This window comes from Strongylocentrotus purpuratus, unplaced genomic scaffold (assembly GCF_000002235.5).
Source record: "Strongylocentrotus purpuratus isolate Spur 01 unplaced genomic scaffold, Spur_5.0 spur5_scaffold_3, whole genome shotgun sequence".
NCBI lineage: Eukaryota > Metazoa > Echinodermata > Echinoidea > Camarodonta > Strongylocentrotidae > Strongylocentrotus > Strongylocentrotus purpuratus.
This window is the reverse complement of record NW_022145609.1, coordinates 7,542,580-7,561,655: the sequence shown is the minus strand read 5'-3', so window position 1 is coordinate 7,561,655 and position 19,076 is coordinate 7,542,580. Positions and strand designations below refer to the sequence as shown.

The 19,076-nt window shown below is 35.5% G+C and overlaps 2 protein-coding genes across 3 annotated transcripts; one reads left to right on the top strand and one right to left on the bottom strand.

Moving 5' to 3' along the window:
- Positions 1–2,422: 2,422 nt before the first annotated feature.
- On the top strand, positions 2,423–4,789 carry LOC764162 (39S ribosomal protein L55, mitochondrial). Its single transcript, XM_030996362.1, has 3 exons — positions 2,423–2,496; positions 3,282–3,516; positions 4,212–4,789. Exons 2-3 carry the CDS (start codon positions 3,295–3,297, stop codon positions 4,359–4,361), a joined length of 372 nt encoding a protein of 123 aa, XP_030852222.1. The 5' UTR covers positions 2,423–2,496; positions 3,282–3,294; the 3' UTR covers positions 4,362–4,789.
- A 2,531-nt stretch (positions 4,790–7,320) lies between these two features.
- Positions 7,321–19,032, bottom strand: LOC580451 (zinc finger Ran-binding domain-containing protein 2). Of its 2 annotated transcripts, XM_780506.5 has the most exons (9): positions 18,905–19,031; positions 14,208–14,260; positions 13,303–13,405; positions 12,645–12,727; positions 11,899–11,981; positions 10,881–11,027; positions 10,153–10,322; positions 9,308–9,679; positions 7,321–8,858 (listed from the first exon to the last, which is right to left on the bottom strand). In XM_780506.5, exons 1-8 carry the CDS (start codon positions 18,958–18,960, stop codon positions 9,337–9,339), a joined length of 1,038 nt encoding a protein of 345 aa, XP_785599.1. In that variant the 5' UTR covers positions 18,961–19,031; the 3' UTR covers positions 7,321–8,858; positions 9,308–9,336. The 2 variants fall into 2 exon arrangements, with proteins under 2 accessions (XP_785599.1, XP_011665698.1); XM_011667396.2 differs by having other exon boundaries at positions 7,321–9,679; positions 18,905–19,032.
- Between the last annotated feature and the right edge of the window lie 44 nt (positions 19,033–19,076).

The window sequence follows — 19,076 nt, the reverse complement described above, 5'->3', positions numbered from 1 at the left end:
TCATGTAGTAAAGATCGAAGGGATCGAAAAATAGATTTGTTGCCTCTTTTTCTCTAAACTAATTTTCTCGATTATACCCCCTATAGTAATGAGGAATTTAATTTTGTTTATATCTTCCTTCAGGAACTCCTATAGCCCTCAGTGTCTTTGCTTCTTTCTCTCTCTCTCTCTCTCTCTCTCTCTCTCTCTCTCTCTCTCTCCCTATCTCTTTCTCTTTCTCTCTCTCTCTCTCTCTCTCTCTCTCTCTCTCTCTCTCTATTTCTCTCTCTCTCTCTCTCTCTTTCCCTCCCTCTCTCTTTCCCTCCAGAGGTGGGGGCTTTGCCGTTTCTCGCCCCGCCCCTTATAGATCTGCCTATATGCACCTGTGATCGAAGAACTCAATGTATACGAAACGGTCATTCTAGAAACACCTGTGTTGATGACTTTCTTAGTATTTGTTTGTCATCGACTGGTTGATAAATAGGCCATATCTTACACACATATACCGTTCTGATTTCTATTAACCAAAAAAGAAATAAAAAGGGGAACAGTCCGGCGTATTTTAAGAGTTGGCATGCAGATTTCGTCGGCCGGACAGCAGGATATTTTCATACCATCATCCTTTTCAGAAGCTATGAGGCCCTGAATGAAAAAAAGTCCTATCATGTTTGGTTTATATAAGAACGACTTCATCTACAAAGAAAAGTACAGTTACAGCCAATATCTATGACCTTGTCAATGACAATAAGTGAATAGGCCCCCGGGGAGCGTAAAATATTAATAGTTCACTTCCTTCCAAAACTCGGGCTAGAATACCATTGCACTCGGGTAACAAATCCATAGATGGAAACATTTTAAAATATGGTGGGGTAGAAATAATGGGAAAGAAATAACTTTGTGATTTTAAAATAAAAAATCAAGAACTATTCCTTTAGTATTCATTGTCAATTTGGATGCCTTTTGAGCTCCGGAGAAATGAGTCTCTTTTGGATTTAGCACCCCCCCCCCCACCCACCCACCATCTAGACCCGCTTGGCTCTGAAAATCGAGAGCCGTTTTTTTTTGGGGGGGGGGGGCGACCTGCTGACCAATGAAATCATATAGTTATGCGACTAACTGATCCCAATCATTGAACAAGACTACTGTCTTTCTCCGAGTGTCAGTAATTAAAAAATATACAAAATAATGTGTAAATGTATTTGTGCTTGGGAAAAAGACACGTCTCCCACTTTTTCTTCTGGCATCCTGTACCTGGCATGCGACATGTCATTATTTTTTTTTACACGCATCCATTTATTATTAATTCATACTTTTCATACTTGAAGAATTACAGTTTACACCGGACTATTTAATAGAGGATAATTACTAGTTGTTTTTGTTAATAGTTTTTTTTAAATATAAATTAGTACTCGGAAGAATAAATTAGTAGTAGTCGGAAGAATAAATATTATTCAATACAATTAATTTGGACGTCTATTTACAAAGAATTAATTATATAATGTGATACTTTTAGTATATATTTCATAATAAGTTCTAATTTTGTAAATTATGTGAATTCTATTTTTTGAAATGTGAAACAAAATATAATATATATATATAATAAGTAATATATTGTTTTCCACAGGCGCGTACGCCGGGGCGGAGGGGGGGGGGGGTTAGGGATTAACCCCCCCCCCTAATATTTGTTTAAAGATGAAGTTGAGTTCTGGTCATGCGATTGCATTGTGAAAGAAACGGTGTGGAATCGACCTGAAAAGGTTGATCATCTAGCATATAAGAATTCGTGTGTATTGCAAGGTTCTGGAATCATCAAAATGATAAGAAATTTGGCCAAGTCTTGGTGAAGTTACAAACACTGTACACAGAAAGATGTATATGGGACTACACGAACAAATGGCGTAAAAAACCTACCCCCCGAGTTTTACGATGAACATGACATATTTAGAATATGAAGGCATTTAAAGAGCCATGCTTTTCATGGAACATTTCTTATCTGATGTTCTTCCACACTTGCATAATAAGAATGATAAAGTTCACAAATTATTTTTGACCTCTTCCCACAACTCAACATTCTCTTTAATGTGTGGGTTTTGGAGGATACCCCCCCCCCCCCCTCCCTCAATTTTGTTCAAGTGTAAACAAAAAAATAAATTTAAAAAGCCTTTTTTTGTGGTGCTAAAGGGTTTAATATATATATATATATATATATATATTCCCAAAAAACGACCTTACCCCCTCCCCCTTCCTCCTCCTTCTCCCCACTGAACGAAATATCGGTCGATATAATTTTCCACTTTCCGTGGTTTTCTATCATTATAACGTCTTTTAATCGTCTTTCATAAATAAGGTGAGTTTTCGGCTCTCCTGTCATAACCCATCCGTGTGGATCTCATTGTAGCTGTGTGAGAAATTTTTATACCGCCATCTACCGACTTTGTTTATACAGTATTTTGTAACACCAAAAAAGAAGAAAAAAAAAACTCGATTTAGCTTAGACCTCTCGTTCCAGTCTGTGAGGTGAGATTAATTTGCTTTCCTTTGTTTTTCGGAAATTTTAAGCCATATATTATAAGTTTATATCGTGGAATGCTTGTCGGTGTGTGGGTGTCTGATCTGCCTGACCATCTCACTTTCATCTAGATCTAGGCCTAGTCCCGAGTGTGCATTTTTATGTCAGTAAAAAAATAATTAAAAATTAAAGGCTCATTTCTTAATTAATGGACCAACACATTGATAAATCTGTAGGTAACAAAAATTAAGTTAAATCCACGAGGTTTACTTATTCTTCTGTGCTAAATTATTAACAGTGCATCTTATTCTTTAATATAACAAGCAAAGCAGGGTATCAATCATCAATTTGTTGCGTCCTCTCTGAGCTGAGGAGCTCTGACTTCCGAGTCTGTAGAAAGACTGAATTTTTATTTTAAAACTGACGATGATGATGGTCCAATGATATTGATGCCATGGTAATATCAATGGAGAGGATGATGATATGGAGAGAGAGAGAGAGAGAGAGAGAGAGAGAGAGAGAGAGGTAGGAAAAGAGTTGACAAAGAAGGGTTGAGAAAGAACAAGAAATAATTAAGGAAGTGAAAAGGAACGAGGGAGGAAAGAAAGTGAGACTTGGACATTTGTTTCTTTATTTTCAGTGAGATTTTTTAAAGATTATCAGTGTCAATCATTTCTTTTGAACTTTTTCTCACAAGGATTACATGTATCCGTTTGGGATAATATGTTCAGTACTTAATATCAGTATGTACAAAGATTTTAAGTACTATGTCCTCTCGCTCTTTCTCTTTCAGATTACAAACAGCAATGGAGGCATCAAGATTATGCAGGTGTATGAAGGCACTCTTGTTGAATAGATTTCCAGCAAATATCTCATATTCACTCAATCTTGTGAGATGTAATTCTAACCGAGCAGCTATTGCCAAGACGAATCGCAAGGTGTATTCCCGCATGTACCCTACACTGGTGGTCAACACGGATGGATCAACATTTCGCATCAAATATGGTGAACCAAGGAAAATTTTAAAGGTAGCCTTTAATTATAATTACAAAGAAACTCTCCAGAACTTTGAACAGTGTAGTTCACCTTTCCTCTTACCAGGCCTGATAATTACCTGATTTAAATCGGTTTCCAATTTATTAATTTTTTTTTTCTTCCCGATTTTCCCCATATTTTCTCCAGTTTTCCTGATTTTTTCCCCAATTTTCTTACTCAAAAGGGGGAATGTTGTTAGATGCCATTCCCCCCCCCCCTGAATCCTCTTCTTCATTTTTTTAACTCAAGGGGGGGGGGGGGGGGGGCATGGTCGAGGTGAATAATTATTTTAATTTTTTTTTTTAGTGCTCACTGTCACCCCTGTCTTACAAAGGCAGTGCTAGACCTCAAATTGTATTGGTGTAGAAATGTTATGTGCTGTATTTCTGGTCACAAGGAATCAATGACCAAAGATGTGAAGACTTAACAAAAAAGTTCTTTGGAGCCTTTATGGAGATTTGCTTTAGTGAATCTTTGGCACAAACAATGTACATGTTGATCACATTACTCTAAATATATTAGTATGTGTTGTGTAATTCATCTAGCAATTTATGAAGATTTGCTCTCCTTTGTTGCCATAGGCATTACCGTATTTCCTATTTTGGAGAAAATTTGATATTTTGCTGATGAAGAAATGTGGAGCACCAACTTAACGTTATGTCAATCATTTTTCTTTCTTTCCCTGCAGCTACCTGTAGATGTCAACATGTTAGCTGCTGATGAAAAGAAGATTCGCCTTGCCAGATACCAGCCCAAGAAGAAAGTCAAAATAGAAGATGATTTAGACGATAACTTTGATGCCAATAGATACAAGCATTTATGGAACAAGAAAAAGTAAAGACAGACTCTAACTGAGAAGGAAACAGTGGTCAGCTTTGATGCACAATTGACACAACCCTTTTGTGGGACACAGCGCAAATCATTACCTAGAATTAATTGCTCCCAATTGTGCCGGTTGTAATTAAATTCATATGAACAGGATCTCTGATGGTAGAAAATGCCTCCAGACTTCAACAAGGCTATCATTGATGCATCTGTGTTTAGAGTAAACCTGCGAGTTGAAATTCTGCAGAAGGCAAGCATTTGCTATGCAAAAAACGGGTTTCTCTACATGAAGCAAGGACATCAAGACTTCTGAACTGCTTTGTGGAAATAAATTCAGTGAAAGAAAAAATATTTTGTACATGCAGTTGTAAAATGTTGAATACAAGTCATTAAGTTTGCACTTGCAAATTCAATAAACTTCTGATTACTTTGTTAGCTAAACTTTTTTTGTTTCAGCCCATTCTTGCAATCTTTTCTGTTTTGTGCCATGGCAAAAGTATGCCCTTGCGAATCAAAGATGGAAGTCTAAATAGAGAGAGCTACACAAACACAAAGTACACGTTTTTTCTTTTCTTTCCCCTTTCGGAAGAGGCATGCACATTTACAACTGCTGCAAAAATAATGTAATAATATTATTTATGTAGAACGTTTTTTTGTTTTAATTTTAGTGTTCAGGGCCATTCTAGTCGCTTACAAAGATGTTTCAGAAAAAAATAGATGAGAAGTAGAATTTTAGAAGTACAGCTGAAACATTACATCGTCTTTGTGATTGCTAGATTGTGCAAAGTATTTGAGAACGAGAGTGAAAAAGTGAGATGAAAGCAGTTTTTGAGGGAAAAAAACTGGGAGGGGAAGAGATGTTCAAGAGATTTCAACAGGTTGTAAGGTGGAAAGGGAAATTTAAACTTCAGTCCATTTATAAAAGTGGTATTGATTGCATCATCGCCCTCATTTCACCATTCTCTCTTTCATGCAACATAAAGGTACTGTTCAACATTTTTTAGTCTACTCAAACCTCGGAGGCTGAATACAAATTATAGTGTACACATATCCACTTTAAAAGTAGCCCGTTGATTTGAATATGGTTTGACTTTGTGACACACCTTCCCCATGGACCCAGCCCATATCAATGACGCTGTGCAGTCTTTAGATATCTCACCTTCCCTCGTTTGTTTGGTCAAGTCTTAAAAAAAACTTGCTGTAATCATATGCATGTATTTGATTTCCAACAGACCTTGTATCAAGTAATTTTTATTTTAAAATGGTACCTTTACAATTCATATTTTAAAAACTCTTCTACAAGGTATATCTACTACATCATTTGCTCTTTCCTAATCCCAGTCAAAATCTTTCTTCCAACAATTTTTCTTCAACACCCAGAAATCATGAAAAACACAGGATATAACAACAGAGCAATGTCCTCACGTATACCAGGCACTTTCTTGAAAGCAAGGAATGAGAGAGTAGTAGATAGCTATATGAAGTCAGGAGAGAAACTATCTAGAGGTCAGGCTAGAAGCTGTCAATGAGTACAATCATGATATTAAAGAAAAAACATAAACAAAATACTTCATGAAGTTGCAGCAACTTAGTGTTTATTTGGGGGTATCTTTTCCTCACTTTCTGCACATAAAAAGTATAAATGTAATATCAGTTGAACTGTTGAAAGTCAAATTTAACTTTTATATCTAGCCAATAACCATCTGAATAACTTAAATTATTTACCATGTATATTCACTTATTAAACTATTTACATGAATCAGAAATAATTTTGGTGACATAGAAATTCAAAATCATATAATTACAAGTAGAAAAAGCATGTTTGAAAATCACTTTGGTGATGATGCTATTCTCATATGAACTATTCTCTACATACATATGCTCAATTTTGAAATAAAAATTAATGTATTAATGCATTGAAATAAAGATATCCATACATATATAAAACTGATAAAAATTGGCAATGCGCCAGGTGCACAGTATTCTATGCTTTCAATAAAAAGGTAACAAACCATCTTAAATTAATTCTTTTAAGGACTAGTACATGGACACATATATATATATATATATATACATAAATGCAAATCTAACAAGGCAGTGGTTTCAAATTGTATACCATACCTGGGCTAGTCTAAAAACAAAATTTTAAATATCATGGAAACCTGCTCAAAGTGTCTTTCACCACCCTGGTTAGATATTCTTTGTGAGGGAGGATTTTGTGCTATCTCCCATTGTATTTTTTTTATGCTTTTAAACTAATTTGACCATAGGCATTTCATAGTACAAATATGTACAGAATTTTCTTTTCCTGAAAATCTTGTCCAAAACCACATGAAAATCCAAATTTCAAGTGTACGGTACATTTTGTTGCTGTTGTTCCATTGTTTTTGTTAGCTCATTTGATTACTGTTTTTTTTTTCATACAATAGATTAACAAAGAGAATACAAGAAGAAAGCAATTTAGTCTGTAAAATGTATAAGCACGACAATTCTTGTCAAATAGGTTATATGTACACAACAAACCCTTCTTCCTCAGTTAGAAAGTGATATACACGTACATGTATTTGTTACCAAGTACAAAAACATCAAAGTCAACATAATCTAGAAAGCAGGGCTCATATTTAAAAAGCCTTACTAAGCCTAGTTGTCAACTATGTACACGTGTATTGTAGCCTATACCGTATAAGTAGTAGACAACTAGCTCAGTAAGGTTTTATGAATATAGGCCAGATACCTAAATAAGCAAATATATGTTAGTACGTATATATATATATATATATATGTACTCATGCATTACATTAGATCCCCCCCCAAAAAAAAAAAAAATAAATAAATAAATAAATAAATAAATAAAAAAAAAAAAAATAATAAATAAATAAAAAAATAAAAAAAAAAAAAAAAAAAAAAATTCTGTAATATGGATTTTTTATCTTAACTTTTGGAAAAGTACAATAGAAAAGAGAGGCACACAATTTATGTTACACTTACTTTTGTTATCGATTTAAATTTTCGCAGTGAAAAATATTTACATCTTGATCCTAAATTGTGATTCATTTATTTATCTGCAAAGAAAGGCAGCATTTCAAAAGATTAGATCATTACTACCTAAACACTGCAAACTTAAAATCTAAAAAGTTCCAAGGGGCCACGCCTTGCTTGGAATGAGTTTTATTGCTTATATTTTAAACTCTGGAAGAAAACAAACAAGTCTCAAATTTAACTGTTTTGACGGCTGTACAATACACGCTCTTATGACAATCACTCTCTGGTTAACTTCTCAAAATAAACTGGAGTCCTAACTTTAACCCTGACCCTGGCACTATACCTGACCCTAACCTACACTTTTTACAACTATCAGCAACATGTCGATCAAAATGGGGAGGTGTTGTGGGCATAAATAGCTACTACATGTATCAACCTTTCAGCAAACTCTGTAGGACCGACCTGGTTGGGTCCTGCAGCTAACCATAATGGGTATGAAATCCGGATATACCGATAATTGGAAAAAAGTCAAATCTCGCAAATCAACCATGACTTGAGAAAACTTTTGAAAACTAAAACCCAATGACTTTTCTAACACCGCATGTTGTCATGAAAATATAATGAAACAGTATTCACAATTGATTGTGATATCAGTTCCTAGTTTAACTTGCTATGACCATAAAAATACTAACAATAATAGGATTATGATTACAAAATTTCATTGGATTGCAAAGTTTGTGTAAAAGGGTCTATTTATACACATATTCTACTGAAAGTAATTCTCAATCATTGATGTTGGCAATCTACAGATATGACATCATAAACTTACAGCAATTTATGAAACCAGAATTGACTACCGGTAACACCATATCACATTCTAAAAAATGAAAGTAGAATATTGAACAATTTTGTAGGAAGCAGCGTAATTTTATTTCAACTTCTCAAGGTGTAGCACCTTAAGGAAAACTATTGACGCTAATTTGCAAAAGCAATTGTTTGACAAAAGAAAGAGAGAATTGAAAGAGAAACCATAATGGAGAAAGAGAAAAAGAATGACAGATTCAAGAGAAAATGTGAGGACAATTTTGAGAGAAATGATGAAATGAGGAGAGCGAAAGTCCCGAGTGAGATATGAAGAGAGAAGAAGGAAAGAGTAGGAAAAGCATGTGAGAAAGAGACGAGAGACGGAGAAAAGAGGTAGATAGATAAAGGGAGAATGTATAAAGAAAGCGATAGAGAAAATATAAGAAACAGGGGTAGAAAGAGGGATATCAGACTGGAAGAAGAGAAGGAAAGAGAGAGAGAGAGAGAGAGAGAGAGAGGAAGAAGGAAAATAGCAAACTAGGGGAAGCTATTGATTTGCACATATCTGAAGTCCATTACAAACTTTGATATGCACCACATAGTCCACACAGCTATCTCACTAACTGACTTACCTATCAAATATTCACTACACAAGGTACCTACACAAACCACACTTATGCTCCACGTACATACTTCATCACTGAAATCTCTGGGCGACTATCATCTGCAAATAAGAACAGAGCAAAAGGGTAGTTTTCAAAAGTTGTAATTTGAAGGATAGAATACTATGCAAAATGATAGGGTATGCATTCAAGGTACATGTACATATTTCTGAAACTTTCCCTTCGAACTAAATATCATATATGAAATTGCGCAATGGTAACCTCAATTATGTATAAACTGGCAAGAGCTTGTTCTTTCCAAACTTTACTCTTGAGAGGCAAGTTGTGTTGGTTGATTCTACGGAGCACTGTCTGGTGTAGGGACCATTGTGGCATAAATTCTCATACAATATCATTATTAGCATAAAATCTCATGAAATTATATAGTTTGAAAACAGTATAGGAAGAGTAAGAGGGATACAAAAAAAGAAGAGGTATGATGTCATTCAATTTGAAAGTTGAATGTTGAGGATTAAAAGCGATACATTATGTACAGTCCAACCAGTCAAACCTTTAACCTAGAAGAGATCTGAAGCCATCTCAGTAGTAGCGGGAGTCTCTGTTCTTGTAGTCCCTCCTCAGTGGAGACCTTGACCTTGACCTTGACCTTGACTGTGACCTTGAGTACTGTCGATGTTTAGATGAGCCAGATGACTTCGACCCTGACCGTCTGCGCTCTCGGCTCCTTGATCGCGAGCGTGATCTGTTATCCTTAGACCGCCTGCGATCTCGCGAGTGTGATCTGTCATCCTTAGACCGCCTGCGATCTCGGCTCCTGGATCGCGAGCGTGATCTTCCATCCTTAGATCGTCTGCGATCTCTGCTTCGGGACCTGGATCTGGATCTAGAATATGAACCAGATCTGCGATCCTTGGATCGAGATCTGGAACGCAATTAAAGGAAAAAACATGTGAGGAACAGAGAAAAGAGAACAACACACAAGAAAGATCGAATATAATTTTCTTTTCATTTCTCAGCATGACAGAATTGAAAAGGACATAGATATGATGTTAATCTAAGAAGAGCCCTGAACATTGACATGTTAATACGCATGTACATCAATTGTGATTACATTAAGTCTCCCAGTTTAGTCCCATTATCCAACCTCCTATGATAGGAGCATTAAGAAAAAATGACAAGGAAAAAGGACATCACATCAGCTGATGGCTTTTATTCTACATATACTTTCGCTTCATTAGAATTCCTTGCCAGAATTTTCTGGGGAATTACAAGTAAAGACCTGTTTAGGGCCTGCAAGTGACATTGGTCTTGCATTCACACACTACATGTATCAGGTGACATGAGCTAACACCAGTCTTGTGGGTCAGGTGACTGAACACATGACCACCCGGTTACCTTGACCGGGACTGGCTAGAGCTGGAACTCCTTGACCGAGAGGAGGAAAGATGTGACGATGCAGGCTTTGAATCGGATGATGACGTTGCTGGCTTGGATGTTTTCTCTTCAGAATCACTGTCTAGCAATGCGTATGCAGAAAGATCACCACCTTCATCATCGTCATCGTCCTAAAAAACAGATATAAAATAAAGGAACATAAAATTGGGGATGCTTTACAATGGTGTAAAAAAAAATGAATGGTATCGGCAGAAAAAACCTCATATAAATCAGATAATAAAACAGTACATCAGCCCTAATACAAATACAATGTATTCCTATTCAATTCCTATTCAATTCCTTTTTAATTGAAGCCAAGAGAGCTTAAATCTAAGAAATATAAAATTTATGGTAAAAAGCAAAAAAACAAAAAACAAATATAATAAAAACAAATGCTACAAAATTGAAATAAAAAGTCATATAAATCAGGTTGTACAAAATGTAATCATCCATGACACTAATATTTGAACCCACAAGAGTGGAAGCTTTTGTATAGAATTCATTTTGATACAGTTACCATGGTTACATTTAGCTTTGTTCAGTTGGATACATTCATGAAACCCACACATCCACTATTCAGTATAGAACAAATTTCACAGTGATGTTGAAATTTAAATGAAAAAGCAAAAGGCAATGTAAGAAGGCACAGTTTTACAGGTCACTGTAGATTTTAACTTCTTGATACTCACATCGGAATCTAGTTTATATGCATCGAGGTTACCATCATCATCCTCATCATCCTCCTCTTCTTCTTCCTCCTCATCTTTATCTACCTTCTGGAGTGTACTCTTTGGTTCATCTTCACTTTTGCGAAATTTCCGCTTTCTTCTGCCAAACTTTTTTTTTTTAACAAAGAAAAAGGTACCAAAATTAGAGAGAAGTTGTTGGATTACCATCTATGATCAACTACAACATGATCCTACAAAAGAAAGTTGAGTTCTATGGAATGTGAAAAAAAAACTTATGAGCCTTTTCACACTCTTCACGTAAGTGTGGAAGAGTATCAAAGGAAAAATGTTCTCTGAAAAAGGATGGCTCTTCAAATGCCCTCATATTTGGTATTCATACATGTATGGCAACAGCTAAAAGTTGTTGACCATACTTTCATGCCACATATTTGTGTAGTCCCATAAACACATTTCTGTGTACAGTTCATTTGACTTTTAGCAAGACTGGGTCAATTTCTTATCATTTTGATGATTCCTAAACCTCATAGTACACTACTAATGTGCTACATGATCAACATTTCCCCCAATTGCTTCCAGAAGTTTCTATCACAATGCGATCATATGACTAAAACTCCAATTTTATCTTTAACTTGTTATTGATAACAAGTTTTTCTAAAAACAGGGCTAAGAATCAACTATACACAATATCTTTTGATTTACATGCATGTTTACAACTTCCTCTTTTACTTCTTTTCTTCATGTTTCTCCTCTCCGTTTTTCTGACTTCATTTTATATTCTGTTTTTTTATTTTTGCTGCCTAAGCAATCTTATATTAACTATATATATATTTCAATATTGACAAATCAATTGTAACTGTATTTTTTTGTTTCAAATATGCAATGAGTCTTTTCATTGTACACATGACCAATTCAGCCATTGGGCTGCGACACACGTTTTCAATAAACCTTGAATTGAATCTTGGAGAGAATTTCTTTCGCAACGCTAATTGAGGTATAAAACATAATCTTGAACACATACCTTATCAAATTCTTCATCAGAATCAGAGCCCCTGTCCCCTCTGTATTCCACTGTACCCCTCTCATTGAAACCACCTCCGTATCCTGTAAAAGATTATATTATAATCATCATAAAGGGCGATTCTATGCAATATCTCCTGTGCGATACTGGTATGTGACATGTAGATCTCTTGATACTGGTTATTTCTGGTATTTCTAACATTATTAATGGTCATTTCAGAATCTTTTTCATTTTTGGATGAAAAACTCAGAAAAGAGACATATATGCTGTATGGGACACATTGGACAGAAACACTCTAAGGGGAAACGAAGTTGAACATAAAATTCATCCGTTTGAGTCAAAGTCGACAAGTCGCAAAACCATTCCATATTGAAGGTTGATTTAGCCTTTTCTCTATCTGTGAGGCCTGTGATTTACCCATCATATTTACATTGTTACTACTGGCATTCATACCAATCATGTTTATCATGATGTTGATACATGTACTAACAATGTCCCAGAATGTACAAAAAACGCTAAATTTAGAAATTTTATTAGAGGTACGTTGCACACAGAGCCCTAAAATAAGAATAATAATAATAACAATTTAGAAAAATAGTTAATAATACCAAGGCCTATTTTTAATATTCAAACCTCATGAGTCTACATTTTTTCAATATTTGGTTGCAGATGGATCATATAATGCACAGTGGGCTCAGCACATCAAAAACATCTTGACAAAAAGTACAATGGTAATAATGACTTACCTGTTCTCTCCTCAATCTTTCCAAATTTGGGTGAGTGGCAGACATTGCATTCGTTCCTCCTGGCCCAGTTAACATTACCACACCTGTGCATCAATGACAAAACAAAACGATTAACAAATTTATAAATTATAAAAATTTGCAGACTGGCAAATAGTGAAAGAGAAGGGAGGGGTCGAAATTGATGGAGAGGAAGGATAAAACACTGAAAGTATCTCTTGCGATATCTGGAGGTGAAGGGGAGAGGGTATAGCAATGGCCCTACAATTAAGTCAGGTGGGGGTTTGGCTTTCCATGATATTTCTGGCAATAGTTATCCCATAGTAGAATACATGTACAAACAAATTTCGGTGCAAGGGTAATTCTGCCATTGCCCCCACAACATATTAGGCCTAAACAAAAAAGATTTTGTATTGCCCTTTGTGACCAACCCAAAAATCTTGAAATCTACAGTCGGCTTTAACAAAAATTACTGTTTTTTAGAGAAAAAAATTATGAAAGCATTCGAAACTGAGAAATATCAGCCCAAAGAGGGAGAAAAAAAAGGAGGAAAAAGGTTTTAAAAAAAATAATATCCAACCGACCGACCCATGTTATGGCACTTAAAGGGCAATACAACATCTTTTTTTTTTAGGCCTTACTGATGTTTGTTGTAACTTACATCTTACACTGCCAATCATCTGCACTGAATAGACCATGGCTCTTCTCTGCCATGTGCTGTCCAATGATCAAGCCACCATCTTTAGCCTTCGTCCGACTCTTCTCTGAGAACAAACAACGATCCAAAAAGATGAATGTGCATAGGTAGAATGTAAATGTGTACCGGTTAACAAATTAACGAGGGGATGAAACTATTTCATCATAGATGTGTCGTGGTCAAGTGGATATGTCACCGGACTGTGGATCACAAGGTTCACGGTTCAAATCACGCCGTGGCACTAATGTCCTTTGGCAAGACATTGGTCTACATTTGCCACTCTCAACCCAGGTGTTAAATGGGTACCGTACTACCCGGTAGGATGCGAAAGTTAGTGTGGTTGGATTAGCAAGTGGCGCTTGTAAAATGGCGACTGGCTGGAATGCTCTCCAGAGAGTGGAAAATGTGCATACTTTGTGTTGCGGGGAAGTCTGAATCTGATGACCGGGGTAATAATATGTGCTGCGCCTAGAAACAAAGTATTAGGCGCATTATAAATGTGAGCTTTTATTATTATTATTATTATTTCACTTTCTTCACTACATTCTTCAGAAAAGATTATTCCTGGAAGTAAATGCTATATTACTTAGAAGATGAATGCATGATTGGTGGAACATTGAACATTGGTGGAACATAATGCAGTAAATCATCATAATTATGCATACATTTATAATTATCTAATTTATCTTGTTGAAAGTTCAACTAAAAAAAGAATCATTAAACACATCAAAATGCACAAACGTTTTAATATTCTGAAAATTTGAAAACATAATAAATAATAATAAACATAAAAGGTGAAACTCTCTGCAGTTAGTGGACAAGAGATAACCTCTTATCCTTCTCCAATTACATTTGGAAAATAATCTTACCTGTTCCACATCGGTTGCAGTGAGTTCTTCTTGCGAAGTTCACATTGGTGCATCTAAAAGAGAAAAACATGAAAACAAAAAGAGTTGGTGCAAACACTTACATGTAATATACAATATATTGTACACCTTTAAAGGTACTATGTCCTATTTGCATCAGGGTAAATACCGGTGGCGGTAATTACCGGCGGTAAATACCGATAAATACCGTCCGGTAAATAAGATGCGCGTCCTGTAAATATGTAAAAAACGGGAAATATGATTTTAATTCTCTATTTATTAATAATTTTTACTTGTTTTTAGCCTCATAACTGAAAATATTGTTCTGAAATACTTAGCAGCACAATACTCATAGTAGGAACACACAAACAGATTTATAAAATCCTCACTGCAAACATGTACACACCCAAACAAATGGCATTTTGTTCATATGCTAATTAGTAGGTATTCATGAATATGGTAATTAGCAATTGGGAACCAAAACCTTCATACAAGTTACTTTTATTGTAAAGTTTAAGATATTTGAATAAAATCAGTGAAAATTTGAACAAAATCGGGCATGGAATAAGGAAGTTAAAGCTTTTTGAAATGACTAGTCACTAGAGGGCGATATTCAATTTGATGACATCATTTGTGGACAACTCTCCATGCCTTTTGTACATCAAATTTCATGTTTTTCCTTCTTTCTTGTGATCGAGATAATAGAATGCAAACTGATATTCTACTTCACATGATATGAAATCCGATCAAGAACACAAATAAATAGGAAAAAAACGAAAGAATTGTGAAATCTGATGTACAAAAGGCATGGAGAGTTGTCCACAAATGATGTCATCAAATTGAATATCGCCCTCTAGTGACTAGTCATTTTAAAAAGCTTTAACTTCCTTATTCCTTGCCCGATTTTGTTCAATTTTTTATGATTTTATTCAAATATCTTAAACTTTATAATAAAAGTAACTTAGTATGAAGGTTTTGGTTCCCTTTAATGAAGAACATCATCCCAATGTAATGTTGATATTGGTATAAAAACTCTTGAGTCATGCCTTAGGTCGGTTAGTCAGTGGATGAATGATAACTTTCTGAGGTTAAATGAAGACAAAACTGAGTACATGTTGATTGGATCTGCCAGGCAGTTGAGTAAATTTTCTGCACAAAAGATCATGATTGGCAACTCAGAAATAAAATGTGTTAATCAGGTTCGTAATCTTGGAGTTTTGTTTGATGCTGGAATGACCATGAAATCTCAGATTTCAAATGTTGTTAGTTCAGCATCATTCCATATTCACAATATTTGGAGGATCAGAAAATATCTGAATCAGAAAGCCACTGAGCAGATTGTTCATTCTTTTATTACATGTCGTTGTATATTGGCCTTCCTCAAAATCAAATAGCCCGTCTGCAACGAGTTCAGAACATGGCAGCTCGGCTCGTCACTCTCCGCAGTAGATCAGACAGTATTTCAGATATATTAAAATCTCTTCATTGGCTATCAGTCTCAAAAAGAATTATGTATAAGCTGTTACTCATTACTTACAAAACACTTCTTCATTCTTCACCCCATTACTTGTATCAGATTTTGAAACCGTACGCCCCACAACGGAATTTACGTTCAGGTTCACAGCTCCAGTTATGTACACCCAAAACCAATAACAAATGGGGGGACAGGGCTTTTGCTAACGTTGCACCCAAACTATGGAACACTTTACCACTAGAAATAAGACAATCATCATCAGTCGAAACATTTAAGAAGAAACTTAAGCACCATTTGTTTATGTCATAGTTTTAATATTGTAAAATTATGTCGTAGTTTGTATAGTGTATAATTATGTCGTAGTTTTAATATTGTATAATTATTTTTGATGTTGTACAAGAGCGCCTTGAGCAGTCTTTTAGAATGGATATGTGCGCTATATAAATTGACATTATTATTATTATTATTATTTAGATTAGGTGTATATTTGGTATCTTTTTCCTGTATTTTTTTCCAGCCTTACATAATTACAGACATAGACACACACACAACACACAAATAGTAAACAAAAGAGCAACCATACTGACCACCATTGTTCAAAATTGGACAATCCCTATGAACAAGTGAGTGGAAAAATATATTTCCCGGTAAAAAGTGGTAAATACCGGTAAAAAGCGGTAAATACCGGTAAATACCGCTTATTTCCCGGCGTCCGGGAAATAAGCCTCCGAAGCGGGAAATATGCCAACCCTGATTTGCATGCCAAAAAAAAAAGATTAAATTCCAACGGCATTTGAAAGGCAATGCTAATTTAGAATTTCCCTCAAAACAAAAGGGCTTGAAAATGACTTTAAGTGGAAAAATAAAGACCATTAGTTGTCGAATCAACTTAAGTGATTGCAATCACCTAAGTAATAGTCCGATTTTCAAACCCTTTTACCGAATGGTCATACGCTTTGTGCTGCACAAAAATTCAATCAGTTTAATTTTTACCATTACAAGTAGTGGGTTATTGATGTAGACAAATCCTCATGTACCTCATTATGTTACTACCAAAGAAAAAAAGATGTCAGTCAGTCACTCAATGGTGTCTGACAGTGAAGTCTAGAAGGTTAACAGGTTTCCTTCCATAATTTGAATATACTAGGACACTGCTAATGTTTAAATTGCACAGATAGGATCATAGGCAAACATGATGACATACATGTACTGGTATTCATAATTCCTGCAAAGTTCTACAGAATTTGATCTTGGCTGCAAAAGGGACATAGTATCTGTAACTTTTGATTCTATAAATGAATGATTTGTGTGAAATTGTGCCATTCTCGTGAAATCGTAAGCAGCTTAACACAGTAGCAAGTCATTGCATGCAATGGGAAAAAGGGCGATTCGATCCTTATCCTAATAAAACCAATTCATCCATGTTGTATAATGTTGATTCAACATCAAAGAGAAAGTATGTATATTCATTATTCATATTCATTATTCATATTCATGTGCTGCGCCGCTACCGCGCATGCGTACTTACTCTTCGCTATGTTGAATTGACTATAACATTGATGTATTGGTTTAGGACAAGGACTCACACTTTTTCTCATTGAAGACATCTTCAAATTATAATTTCAAGTGGTTGACGTACCGGCCGGATGCCTACTGTCTTTTATATTTCCAAAAAAGAGGACCAATACCGCCGTTAGAATCGTTTTCTGGTGTAGGATCTGGACCTACGCCGCCTTTCGCGGCAGCAGAGCTCCCTGGATCTGGAGTAAGTACCTACCTTACCTTTGATGGATCACTTTTTTAAAATCACTTGTAAGCTTGTGTGACTGTTGAATTAAACCTCAAGGACTTGTTTATTTGACTTTTCCTTATTTGTAGGCTGTAGCGCATTCCGATCCGACATTCTTCTTTTTTACATTAAGTTTTCTAGTTGCATCCAATACCCATTTGTTGCCTAAAATTTGGACATTCATTTGTTATTAATAATTGATCTAGATAAATAGATTTAGGGTCTAGACTATGTAGAATATGAGAAATTACTGATCAAATAATACATTCCTATTTCGTTTAACTGTCCACTTAAAAGTTAAAAGGGCATAGGCCTAGTGCCTTAGGCTTAGACTTAATTGTATGAAGGGGTGACCAAAGTTCGGGGACATTTTAGAACATATTACAAAACGTGATATTCGATCTATGATTTCTCATATTCTACACAAATGTATTTATTTCAATTATTACCAAATGGACGGCAAAGTTTTTTACTACAAATTGATTCAACTGGGAAATTTATCGTCAAAGTATTTCGGAGATATCACAATCTAAAAATTTGATGTCCAATCGTGCGTGGGCGCTGCATCAAAAAAAAGTCTTAAAAACATTTAGACTAACTTCACGCACGGGGGTTTACAGCTGATTTTTACAAAAATGTGATCCATCAAAAATAAGGTAGGTTTAGAGTCTAGATCTAGATCTAAATTAATAATTTGCAAGGCAAGATATCATACAATCAGTTGGCACCACTTATTAGATCTACGTACAATTTTGAGGATATCTGGTCTCACAATGATGATTTCCAGACTCTTGTTGATAAGCATGATAAGTTGATAATTTTTCGGTATGGAATTGGAAGCAAAAGACTGCAAAATTTGCTGATCTTTTGCCAATATTTTCACAATTTCAAACCCGATTCCAAAGAAAATTTCTTCTCTGTAGTACGTTCCTCTTTCCATTGGTGATATCAGATTTTCGAAATCTTACCGATTTTTTGAGATAGCGAACTTTGGTCACACCTCCATATATTATTTGAAGTGGCAGTGTCTGCAAGCGCACTGCATCATTCACAGTTAATTAATGTGACGTGACATGTTCGATCAATGTTGCACCAACCCGTTTCCTATTCGTATTCCATGAAACAGGCTAATTTGCTTTCTGTTTGGGAATAATTGATAGTTGAATAACAATCTATGGACGTTGAATACGATACATCATGGGTGACGGATCAAACATTTCCAAAACAGTTCTCGAGGTTTGGACACACCATCTAAACAACTTACACAGATATCAATTCGTGGGACAATAATTAATAGAACCGTCAATTTACTCATTGAGACACCGCACCGCCTCATTCTAACTCTGAGAAGCTAAATTCCATTGAAAAGCTGGATATGAATTCCAAGACATGCACCTTTTACACCTGTTTCCAAGTCATTGTTTAAACATTACTTACTTTCCGTTGCTGCATACCCAATCGCCGTCATTTCCCATGAATTTCTTCGCCGACATGGTCACAAAAATCAGCACGGCCTTCAACCAACCCTGGTCACTTACTTTAGGCCCCTAAGTTACAAAAGTACAGTGTTGTATGCAAAGTACTTCCAAGTCAATGCAAAATAAAAGTC